At 40.2% G+C, this 13,072-nt stretch overlaps 1 protein-coding gene across 1 annotated transcript in view; it reads right to left on the bottom strand.

Moving 5' to 3' along the window:
* Positions 1-3,991: 3,991 nt before the first annotated feature.
* Positions 3,992-13,072, bottom strand: part of ESPNL (espin like) — a 31,179-nt gene continuing 22,098 nt past the window's right edge. The window contains exons 6-10 of the mRNA XM_060768094.2: positions 10,490-10,624; positions 9,973-10,057; positions 8,135-8,211; positions 7,613-7,810; positions 3,992-5,990 (exon numbers count right to left, since the gene is read on the bottom strand). Of these exons, the coding sequence (XP_060624077.2) occupies positions 4,431-5,990; positions 7,613-7,810; positions 8,135-8,211; positions 9,973-10,057; positions 10,490-10,624 (2,055 nt within the window). The 3' untranslated portion in view covers positions 3,992-4,430. The remainder of the gene's footprint in view (positions 5,991-7,612; positions 7,811-8,134; positions 8,212-9,972; positions 10,058-10,489; positions 10,625-13,072) is intronic.

Genomic DNA, 13,072 nt, shown 5'->3' with positions numbered 1-13,072 from the left:
TTTGTCTCTGTTTTCCTTATGGATTCATTAAAAAACTTACCCCTGAATTGCTCCGACATGTATGGATAAGCCTGCCAGTGTTTAGAACATTGGTCTGCCAATTAGCTCAATAATATTATATCTTCAAATTTAGGAGAACAACTAATTGCTGTTGGCATTCTAAACTGAATTAATTAGTTAAGTTGTCACCAATTTTATCTAAGACATTTGTTTCCATGGCAAACCAGGGATTCATACAGAACGTCACTGTTTATATGCAGGCACGTTTTATTTTTATTTTTTATATGATATTAAAGTTATTTTTTCTAAACCAAATTTCCCCCCAGAAGGACTAAAGATCCAATAATACAAGTGCTTCCTTGTATGGTTGGAATCCATTGTGTCTAAAAGCTAACAGGTAGAAAAAGGCAAAAGAAAATGGGAGCAATGACTGATGATCTACATAAGTTTAATGTAGACAATAAGGACATTGAAATGGTTAAACATTTAATATAATTTGGATCACTCAGGGCCCATCCAGAGAGTCATTTATCCCAGGAGCTGACCCAGCAAGCAGGAGGGTGACCAGACAATATCCCTCAAAACTCAGGAGGAAGTGCTACAAATGGAAAAATACAAGAGATTTTCAGGTGCAGGAATATCCTGGTTCTGAGCTGAAAATCTGCATCTTTGAATGTCTCTATGTCCATGCAATTGGAAAACATTGGATTCTTTTATCTGGGTTTGTTCCTAGGTTTTAGATATTTGTTCCTGATTTGTCAGTGCTTAAAAAGAAGGTGACCATTGAGTAGAACATGAAAACTTTCTTTGTGTGCCCAAAACTTCATAAAACATGTGGAGGGCACATTTTCTTTGGCCGGGACAAAGTTGTGGCCCCCTCATCAATGTTGTACATTTTTTCACAACAAGATCAATCAGAACCAAACAGGTATAACCCAGGAACAACACCTGTCTGCACAAATGACCCTGCAGCTTATATAACCCATGTTCACATCTTAAGTTTTTTTTAAAAAACCTCTGAAATTTCTGGCAAAAGCTCTGCAATGGACATGTTGGGGGCTGTTAAATCCCGCAATGAAGCAGCAAGTGTGGACAACGGAGGCAGAAATCCCAGGACAAACAGATCTGTATGTGGGCCTCTTCTAAAGTCCCAGGATTTCTTGCCCCTGATTAAAACCCTTGATTTGGTGCTGTCTGGAAGCATCCTCATTAATCAAAATAGAAACTGAACAGTCACTAATCAGAAAACTGGGAAATGGACAAGAGGCTATGAAGGAATTAAGCAAGGTGTAAAATTGGGGTTGTCCATGCCATGGCATTGCAGATTTCTATGCATGGTTATAAAAGCTGGATAGCAAGAATGCTGGTTGGAAGCTCTTTTGAAATGTGATCCTGGAGGGCAGTTCTGTGAATAGCCTGAACTGTCAAACAGACATATAAATTGGCCCTAAAGCAAATCAAACCATAGTTCTCCCTGGAAGCCAAGATGGCTAAAGTGACACTGGCATACATTGGACATATTCTGAGAAGACATAATTCATTTTTTGTTATGTGTCATAAGTCATTTCCAACTTATGGGGTAAATTTTGTTCAGAAGTTTTTCTATGTCATCCTCTGAGGCTGAGAGAAAGTGACTTGCCCAAGGTCTGGGTTTGCATGGCCAAGCAGGAAGTTAAACTTGTTCTCCAGAGATGCAGTGACTTGATAGGGTGACTTGAAGTCTCTCATTCATAGAGTCATACTGAGGTAGAGTTGGCTTGACAGCACTCAACAACAAAGAGAAATGTGTTGCTGAAGTATTGGGCCTCATCTTATATGTTTTCTCACTGATATGTATTTCTCTTGTAGTCTGGGATAGAGAAAGAGTATTGAGGGTTGGGTTGAGGACATGGAGATAAGTGCTACTCAAAATGACCAGAAGCAGTGGCATAGAGACTTTATGGTACAATCTAAGACCCTTTCTGCAGTGCCATATAATACACATCATCTGGTTTGAACTGGATTATGAGTCTACACTGCTGTATAATCCAGTTCAAAGAACATAATCTGAATTTTAGAAGGTAGTGTAGAAAGGGCCTAAGTGTTCCTTGTTCCTCTGAAATATCATTGAAAAGGGTTTTTTTTTTCTGTTAGAGTCCCATACAAAGCTATCCTATTGACTTTTACAACAACCTGTAACAGACTGGCCCCTTTTTGACCTTTTTGACCATCCCCATTTCATTTCATTTACTAAATGAAAAGAAAACAACACAACACGTTCCTTTAGCATTTTTTTCAAGATGAGACTTCTTGCTTGTACTGAAAGAAATGTTCGTATCAAACAACATTAAACAATTTGAAAAGAAAGCAAGTGTTTTTAAAAACAAAATGAAATATTTATATTCAGACATCAATTCAATTGTTTAGTTTATGAAGTGTACAGAGTAGCATAGATTTCTAAGAAAAATAATAAGAGAAATATTTGTTAGCATATTTTAGTTGGATCACATTATTGATGCATTGTAACAAAAACAGAAAGTTCTCACTAACACTTTTGATGACTCATTGAAAAAGTGGTCAGGTGAATGAAATGGACTCTTTGAAATTATTGTAGAAGAGTATCTGCATGAAAACTGCAACACAGGAGAAGCACCCATATAAATTGTTTTGTCATACATACTGAGAAGAGCCTAGAAAATGGAGATCTTTGCAGTTTGTGAACTGTAAGGCTCATAATTATTTAAATATGTAAATTTAACTTCCTGACAGGGTCAGATTACTACTTTCCAATACACATCTGACAATTCACCAGCTGTGAAAGTGTATAACTCTTTCCATTGCCAGAACATAATAGTTAAGAACAACAAACATGAAAGAAAAAAACCCCCAATATCACACATGGCTTATTCATCTCCCATTTAAAGATGAACTAATTACACTGCAAGCATGTATAATGAAGTCCTGACAATTCTATTTTTCCCCAGGTGTAATAATGGTATTAAGGGAGGGGCAGACGCCTGTGCCTCATTTGCCAGTTCTTTTTTCCTTCATAATTACCCACTATAGTGTTTCCAAATCCAAGATCCAATCTCAGGGGTCTTATGGAGGAGGACCAAAGCAATTGGCTCCCCCCCCCCCCCAATCAGGAAAGGCTTGAGAAACTGCACGTCGTTTCTGGTGTGAGAGAATTGGCCGTCTGCAAGGATGTTGCCCAGGGGACGCCCAGATGTTTTGATGTTTTATCATCCTTGTGGGAGGCTTCTCTCATGTCCCCGCATGGGGAGCTGGAGCTGACAGAGGGAGCTCATCCGTGCTCTCCCTGGATTTGAACCTCAGCCCTGTCAGTCTTCAGTCCTGCCGGAACAAGGGTTTAACCCATTGCACCACCGGGGGTTCCAAGCAATTGACTAGAACAGTGTTTCTTAACCTGTGGGTCAGAACCTCGGGGGGGGGGGGGGGTTGCAAGGGGGATTTCAGAGGGGTTGCCAAAGATCATCAGAAAACACATATTTCTGATGGTCTGAGGAACTCCTTTGGCAGAGAAGGCTGAAGATCTCTCCACCTATCCTTGTCTTCCTTTTTGGAAACAGACAGAGAATACTCCCTCCAAAAGCCCTCCTCCTGCTATGATTGTAGGTGAACTATAAATCCCAGCAACTAAAATTGCCAGATGTCAAGGTCTATTTTCCCCAAACTCCACCAGTATTCACATTTGGGCATACTGAGTATTTGTGCAAAGTTTGGTCCAGATCCATCATTGTCTGAGTGCACAGTGTGGCAAGTTTGGTTCAATTCCATTGTTGGTGGAGTTCAGAGTGCTCTTTGATTGTAGGTTAACTATAAATCCCTGCAACTACAGCTCCAAAAAGACAAAATCAAAGCCCCTCACCCTATCAGTATTCAAATTTGAGTGCATTGGATGTTTGTGCCAAATTTGGTCCAGTGAATGAAAATACATCCTGCATATCAGATATTTAAGTTATGATTCATAAAAGTAGCAAAATTTCAGTTATGAAGTAGCCACAACATGAGGAACTGTATTAAGGGGTTGCGACATTAGGAAGATTAAGAACCTCTGGGCTAGCAACTGTTCTAGCTTTTTGAGGAAGAATAAAGGACTTAAAGAAATTTCACTGGAAGGATAAAATATTTCCTTCCCTCCTCCAACCAGTGCTCTGCAATTAAGAGGTAGCCACCATAACTTAGTAGCAGAGCTTTTTCATATTACAGCTACTAGAGTCCCACCGCCAACCTGCTATTAGGAGATTCTTGGAAATGTGGTCCAAAAAAACAAGCTTTTCAAAGTCTGGCTTAGCTCACAAATCTAGCAAATGGCAAATCACAAAACAAGCAAGTTATGTCTCCTTAGTCCATGCTATGTTCCATATTGGCTCTAGCAAACTTCTCAGTAGAACATTCTGAATCTTACTTCTATCCACACTTAAAGGCTGCTAATGTAAAGAGTCTGATCGTTCAAAGCTAAAGATTTCTGCTTCTTTTTCTTTCCAGAAAGCAAAGCTCCTGTCAATGTATCTGCAGATTTCATCATTGCTAAAGTGGCCTAGTTCACAATACATTTCTGGGATACATTCTTCCTGCTTAACAGCCAAATTTGGGATCCTCATTTTGGAGACTCTTTCTGCTGATGATTTGGAGAGTCCCAGATTCTTAGCAGAGGCCTTACTGTTTCCAAAGAATCTGATCTTAATATCTTCAAAATCATCTTTCCAGCTTCGTTTGCCTGCAGCAATCTCATTAATCACCGCTTTATGAAACGCACGCACTGTATCCCACGGATGGCTGCCCAAGTGGTCAAATACTTCAAAGCAAAGAAGATGCCTTGCCTTCCGCTCTTCTGGAGAGAGGTCCAGCTCCAGGATGTGGAAATAGCCAAGCATGAAGAGATCGAGGGTTAAGCTATTGTAACTTATGGGTTCACCATTGACATATGGCAGGAATTGCTCTGGAGAATATATTGTGTGCTGATGATTGAGGCGCCTGATCTGACGAGATGGTACAAGAGAGATAATATCCTTCCAACGACTGATCAGGTTCTTGATAGTGCATCTCTGTTGAACTAAATGCCCAAGTCTGGTAATTTCCATTGGAAACTTCTGCATGGGAGTCTGCTGCTTTTTTACTTCTGACATCACATCCATTAGTCCTACCTTTCCAGGTTGTTTGGCATCTGCAGTCTTCCTAGCTACGAGTTTCAAGGAAGGTGTGTAAGCCGATTTCTTCCAGTGGCTTAGAAAAAGCAGCACAATACGCTCTTTTCGGAGTGTGTTAGCCTCTGCAGTTGAGATACGAGAGCTGCAAGTTTCAGATGAGGTTTCCTCACAGCTGATCCCGGAGTCACTGGTATTCTCCAGGTCTCCAATCTCGTGTTCCTCACAGACCAATTGCCTCTTGCTCTTGCAAATACCCGAAATCATTGGGGAAGTTGACTCGCTACCCATTCCATGTTGCCAGGATATGGTCTTCTGCTCTCGAGGCCCAAATGATTTGTACTGTCCTATAATACCTTGTTTTTCAAAATTACATCTCAGGTCCTTTACAGACACACCACACTCCAGAATTTCCCTTTTGACCATGCCTCCTGAAAAACTTCCTGTTTTGCTTGGCTTGATAATGACCCTCTCATTCTCCTCCTCTTTCTTCATACCATTGATGCCCGTAAGCAACATGGACATGCTTTTGACTACACCAGACACATGACTGCACCAGGCAGGGAACTCATGGCTGTTCTTCTCAGAGTCCTGCTGCAGAAACTGACTATTGACTGAGATGCTGACAATTGGAACAGGAAGGACTGCCTGCAGCTCCTCTGTCAGCCGTCCCAGCTCACTCTCATATTCCTGGCATTTTTTCTTCACCTGCAGTTGCTCAATCTGTTTCTCCAAGTACAGCAGGTCATCCTCGGTGAGCAGTTCCCCATAGGGGCCCAGAATGGCATTATGAACCTGGGAGTACTGCCAGTCATCCATCCCCAGTGCATAGCTTCCTTTGTCCTGGATGGAGAGAAAGAAAGCAGGAAACTACACAGAATCATATAACCAGCTCTATCCACACCAGGCCCGTAGCCAGGATTTTGATTCGGGGGGGGGGGGGGGGCTGAGTCTGAGTGAAAGAGGGTCTAGCCTAGCAAACCTTTTGTATCATTACCCCAATACCCCCATGCATATGGGATATATTGAGTATGGTGATCAGATAATGATATGAATAAACATAACAGTTTAAATAATGCACCAGTAAGGCCTTCTCGTGGACGACCATGAGAATTTCGGGGGGGGGGGGGCTGAAGCCCGTTGAGCCCCCCCCCCCCCCGGGCTACATGCCTGATCCACATGCAAAAAAATGGTTCAGTCCCCTGAACCCAGCCTGCCATTGGCATCATCAAGTGCAGTTCACAGAAGCAGTTCACATACAATGATCTCCAACACAGGACAATATGCTTTAACTCTCCTGTTGGATACTTTGGATATATATGAGGAAAATAATTAAAGAGCTTCTCCTTCCTTAAGGACTGGCTGACTCTAACAAAAACTGGAGATGAAACTTTTTAAGATAAATTAGTAATTTAACCTATACTATCCAGATAGGTAATTTATAAGACTGGTTTCACATGAAATGTGCTTGTGTGTTAATTAGTGTCCAACAATCATATAGCTATTTCAGCCATGGTTACAACACCATGACTGAAATAGCCACAAACAAGCAAGAGGTTGCTTCACACAAGTGATTTATCACACAGAAGTACATTGAGGCCTTGGTATCTACTGGAGTTTTGTTCCAGCCCCCCCCCCCCCGAATAAATACCAAAATTTGTGGGAGCTCAAATCCTATTATACACAATGGCATAGTAAAACCGTGTCCCTTATATCAAATGACAACTCAGTCTTGGTATCTGTAGTTGGCCGAGGCACCAGCAGTCTTTAAAAACAGAAGATGAAACACTCCAATGATTCCATAGTGTTGAATCATAATAGGCAAAGTGGTGTCAGACTGTATTAATTCTATGTATTGTCGAAGGCTTTCATGGCTGGAATCACTGTGTTGTAGGTTTTTCAGGCTATATGGCAGATACCTCAGAGGTTGTGAGGTCTGTTGGAAACTAGGAAAATGGGGTTTATATATCTGTGGAATGTCTGGGGACAGCTAATCACCCCTCAACAAAGGATTCCCCCATGCAGTAACAAGCCACACCTAAAAACTGTCAGGCTATCAAGTGCTAATCAAGGTGACCAATTGAGACAGTCACACCTAGCCCAACAGACAAGAGTTCTTTCTCCCACCCTGGTCATTCCACAGATATATAAACCCCATTTTCCTAGTTTCCATCAGACCTCACAACTTCTGAGGATGCCTGCCATAGATGCAGGCAAAACGTCAGGAGAGAATGCTTCTAGAACATGGCCATCTAGCCCGAAAAACCAACAACAACCCACTGTATTAATTCTGCTGTGTAGATGCACCTTTGGTTGACACTTCATCTAAAGCAATCCAGTTAATACAAAGAAGCACAAAATGCAATTGAACCGCAACAGAAGGACATTATAGTAGAAGTTAATAGTGTGAATAAAGGAAGAGAATCAAGTGATGCCTCCTAATCTTTTAATTCAATGCACTGTACCTTCCTGCCCATCCCTTCTTCAGATGCCAGCTGGGCCTGCAATTTCCTCACCATCACCTGCCGTTTCCACTCTGGGATAGAAGAACCTCGGTCATCATGAGTAGGTACCAGCGCATCAATGTCTGAGGTTCCCAACTCATCCAGCATTGAAAGGAGGTTCCTTGGTACCACATCACTTGGTGGCTCAGTCTTCTCATTCTGCATAAAGAACAGCTGGATTTATCCTTTTTCCACACTCTGAAGTAGAACAGATGGCTATATACCTTTTCTTACAACATTATGATATATTTTCCCCCATGTGGATAGTTTGATATCTTCTGAAAGACGGTATTTGAAGGCAGGTTAGGTATGTAGCAGGACTTAGAAGGGAAAGTGTAAGCAAAATACAGCCCAGAGTGTGTCTGGCTAGTCAAGAAACCCAAAAGAGAATGTAAGAAGGGGAAAGGAATATAGAAGAGGCGAGGAGCCATTGGAGACCAGTATTCAACATACAGAATTTGAAAACAATGTTGTAATACTCGCCTTCTGCAGAGATTTATTGGGCTTCAGCTCAGCTGTCAGTGGTTTATTGGTCTCAGCAGGTTTTATCATCTTTGAAGCTGGAAGAAAGATAGAATGGTGCTGTTTTATTGGGCTTTCCAAAAGGATACATGGGTAGAACTAGAAAATGCAACTATTTTTTCGTAAACTATCAAAAAGGAATGGATGTTTCTGTTGTTGTTTTACAACTTAGGCATACCCTGTTCCTTCTTAGCCTGACAAATAGTCCAAGTTCATGAAAACAGTAACATACTTGCAGGCATAACATATAACTTGAACACACATACAACCAGAGGCAGCCCTAGGTAATTTTCAACGGTAAGCAAACAGTATTTTGCCCCCCCCCCCCCAACCAATCACTGATATATATTTTCTATTCGTCGTGGGAGTTCTGTGTGCCATATTTGGTTCAATTCCATCATTGGTGGAGTTCAGAATGCTCTTTGATTGTAGATGAACTATACATCCCAGTAACTACAACTCACATATGTCAAGGTCTATTTTCGCCCAAGAGCGCCTCAAGAGCGCCCCTGGGCAAAATCAACTCTAATGCAAATGCTTACTTTGCGTAATGGGTTGAGCCGCCCCTGCATACAACTGAAAGAGACGTTGTGTGAAAGGTGTGTTGATAAGATCTTCTAAATTGTTAATTTTAAAATATTTTTAAAAGCCTACACTTTTTTTTGCATAAGAAAAATACCTCACGTTAAAAGTTATCCTTTTCCCAAGGAAAAGAGACAGGCACTGTCCAATACAAATAAGTTGATTAAAAGAGAGACAGAGTAGCTATGAATTGATTATGTTCTTCTGTAGTTTATGGTGGAGTTCTAGATGGATTATTATCAGATTGGATTGGCCAAACACACATTTTGGTGCTCCAAATGTTAGCCCTGTTTCCTGGTATATTTGATCTGCTAATTCCAAAAATGGCACAAGTTTCACTCAACTAGCTCCAGTTTTTGAGATACAGACCATATGCCATATACAAGTCATCTGCTCGCCCATGGGTTATTTGGTTATTTAGTTGCCCTGTGTCATTTTCCCATCATCTCTCTAGTCAGTTGATGTTCTTGCCCTCAAGAGATCTTAAAGTCAACGTCAAAAAATGGGCTCTGCAGTTTACTTCCTCTGATGCATGTGAATGTGTGTCTGTGTGTGCTCATTCACATGCATACAAACATGACTGCATGTAGATATGTCAGCTCAGTTCTCCAATCTACCCTGCATGTGGGCTTCAAGAAGACTGGAGAAGTTGTACACCACACATACACATGCATGCATACTGACTCTTTCATATAATATAATAAAGTGTAAAATCAGGACCTTATTATGTAAGTTGTGGGTGTGGTTAAAATTTCAACCCTGTTCTGGCATGATGACTTAAACTCTTGTGCTGCTAGACTGTTGACCTGAAGGTCAGCAGTTTAATCTATGAGAGCAATCTTGCTGGTCACACAATCAAGAGATGACAATGCAGTTTCTTCAGCTTGAAAATGGAGGAAAGCACCTCCCCAGAGCCAAAGATGAGCACCACCTCCAGAAATGAAACAGGAGAAGCCTCTGCCCTTGTTTGTGTTTGTGTCTCCCATTTTATATGATTGTAAAGCCATTGAATGTTTCCCTATGTATATAAATGCCGTAAACCGCTCTGAATCCCCTAGGGTAAAACGGCAGAATATAAACAAAGTGAATTATTGTATTATTATTCCATATTCACTGAAGATTTGAAAGGGCCTGTTATCTATTGGGGATGTTCTTCACTTAATGCTCTATAGCATTTTAGTTTAGCAAGAAAAGCTGGTGGAGACAGCTTTACTAACCAGATACTTTCTGATGATGACTGTTCACTTCTTTCTGCATGTTTGATGTAGAGATTATATTTGACTGAAGCGGTCTCATTGCCTGCTGGGTGTAAAACACATACAGGGAATTTAGAAGGCTCAGGAAATGCAACATTTTGTCTTGGTAGTTTTTTTTAAAGGCATTTTCTTATTTCTCTGATTAAATACCAAACCCATTAGAGGTAAGAACTCTGTGCATTCTCAAGCATCGAGAAACTGGTCTGAAAATATGACTGGCAGTTTTAATAGCTTCCTCTTCTGCCAGAATCATCCAGTACTACTACTACTACTACAAAAAAAAAGCATTTGTGGTTTATCCTTTCTATTTCTAAATTTAATGTGAAACCATCTTTCCTTATGGGAGTAGTACGTTCAAACTCTGAGCTAAAAATCTATAGCAGGTTAAATAATGAGGATGCTTCACATAATAACTAGTAATTTTAAGTGCAATTATTATGTTGCAATTTGCCAAGCCTGTGATGTTAACACTCGGTACCTGCTGAAACTCTTGTCCAACTGCTGCTTTGTGGTGTTTATTGGTTTTCTCTGATGATCTTCCTTTGGCCTTAGCTTCCTTCTCTGATGATCTTCCTTTGGCCTCTTGATTCCTAAAACCACTTTGCTGGTCTGCCTATTGGGATATAGACAACAATCGTAGCAGCTTAAGAAAATACAAGTCATTTTCTGCATTTCAGGTTGAAAATGTGACTTCTTTCAGAAGAAGCAGTAGAAAACATGGTCTTTAGTTAAAGATGCACAGAAACCTTTAAACAACCAGAAGATATACTTATCCTCACATTCATCTGATCTGTTTTTTCGTGAAACAGTAATTGATGTTGAAGATTCCTATCTTGCCTATCTCTTCTTCAAAGATTAAACACAACATTGCAATAAAATACTAAAGGGAAAAGTAAATATGATGTCTGAACTGTAGCTTTAAAATAATAAGGTGTAAGAATAAAACAGCTGGATCAATTTTAAAATGCATTGGCAGCACAGGAAGTAAAAAAGAGACAAAAGTACTATTTTCTGCTCTCCTAATACTCCAAAGAAAGAGTGAAAAGGATAGTTATTAAACCACCCAAACCTCTATGGTGAGGGAGTGAGGAAGTGGTTAAATGACAACCTTGGGATTGGTGCTATGCCCTTTGTGTTTTGTCTATGTCCATGTCTGTTGTTTTATAGTTTAATTTGTTCAATATATAGTTATATGTATTTTAGATAAGTGTTTTATTTTAAAATATGCGAGGCATTGAATTTTGCTATTACTATGTTGTGAACCACTTTGAGTCCCCCCAGGGGTGAGAAAAGTAGTATATAAATGCAATTATTATTATTATTATTATTATTATTATTATTAATAATAATAATAATTGTAATTGTTGTTGAAGCCTCCAAATCTCTATGGTGAGGGAGTGCCATACCCAGGGCGCTATAATTACTAGTAAGGCCCACTTGGGGGATCCAGCTAAGGTATCTCTGAAGCAGGGCTTCAGATGCTGAACAGATTGTGAGAGCAGATTCAAGTTTACACCTGGCTAGCAAGTGGAACTCTCTGCTTTTATGTCTGTGCAGTCAAATGAGGTTATTCACTATACTCGGGCTGTGGAAAACACTGGAAAAGAACAATTTTAGCAATGGAAAGAGGAGAAACATGGTGTTGGGGGGTTTAATAACATAGCGTGATACAAAAATAAAAAAAAATCACAGTTTATGATGGTAAAAAGAAATATATATTTGCTTTATGGTCCAATCCCATGTTTACGTTTAGCAACATTTCTATTCCTATCTAAGCAAACTAGCTACAATACTGATACTGGGCTTCTGTTCTGATTTTCTTTTGTTTTGTTTGGGTGGGGTTTTTTGCCTTTCTTATTTTTTGCTTACACACTGTGTTCTTTGACCCTCATGTGTGAACCAGTTCCATGTCTAGATAGCTGCAGTGAGTTTTCTGGGCTGTATAGCCATGTTCCAGAAGCATTATTTTGACATACAGCCCGGAAAACATACAACAACCCTGTGATTCTGTCCATGAAAGCCTTCAACGACTTTTAACTTGTATGACTATCCTCTAAGAGCTATGTTGAGGATATCATGCATAGCTATACATTGCATGTTGGCCGTTTCTGTACCTCGATGCTTAAATATATGGCAGAGAACAGGTGTGCTGCTGCTTGTCATGGTTTCTTTCAGCCAATCAAATAATCACAACTGTCAACCGATAAAACAATCAATCATCCACCTTTCAACAATTGATCAATCAAACAGAACATACTGACTGGTTTGCAAAAGCTCAATATAAGTAGCACAATTTTCCTTTTCCTTTAGCAAAGTAAAAACAAAACAGAGTCCCAAAGAATACAAATAAGTGATTCTTTTATTTAAACCTCACTTATGAATCTATTAAAGCAAGCTGTATTTTAGCCAAAAATATAAAAACACGTTTCCTGGCACTCTCTATGAGACTATACCTCACAAAAAGAATCTAGAAGTTGCTCACCACAATTGATATCAAAGATATTCAGATATTCTGGAAAGTGACGGACTAAATTTTATTTAATCCCAACCGCAGAAACGCCAAAACCAGTGCTGGCCCCAACCATCACCAGCAGGAGGCCTGTCAGACTCCAGTGAGCAGAAATGACAGCATAAATTACAGAATTGTTCACAGAAATACATACCTATTATATATCTCCTGCCCTTGAGATGACCGATTTGGAAGAGAAGTGAGAAGGTGGACAAATACTGTTCTGATTAGATCCCGTCCTTTGGCAGATCAGAATATCACAACTAACCAGTAAATATTGCTCAAAAGGAAGAAAAACTGGTGAACCCAACAGGTCTAGAGAGGCAGACAGGGACTGTATTGTATGGTAAATACCAGCAGGGGAAAGACTGCAGGTCAAGGAGTCACAATTAGCATTCCATTAATATTTGAAGTCATCGCATCAGGTGGCAGGAGAGCACAAGAGAGCAGGAACCTTTGGTTGCAAGAGCAGCCATGGGTTGCTCAGGCTGCCCTTGCCTTCCATTTCTATCTACAGTAGAGCCTCGCTTATCCAACATAAAAGGGCCAGAA

The sequence above is a fragment of the Anolis sagrei genome, chromosome 3 (assembly GCF_037176765.1).
Source record: "Anolis sagrei isolate rAnoSag1 chromosome 3, rAnoSag1.mat, whole genome shotgun sequence".
NCBI classification, from domain to species: domain Eukaryota; kingdom Metazoa; phylum Chordata; class Lepidosauria; order Squamata; family Dactyloidae; genus Anolis; species Anolis sagrei.
The sequence above is the reverse complement of the archived record's forward strand: the minus strand, read 5'-3'. Positions and strand labels throughout refer to the sequence as shown.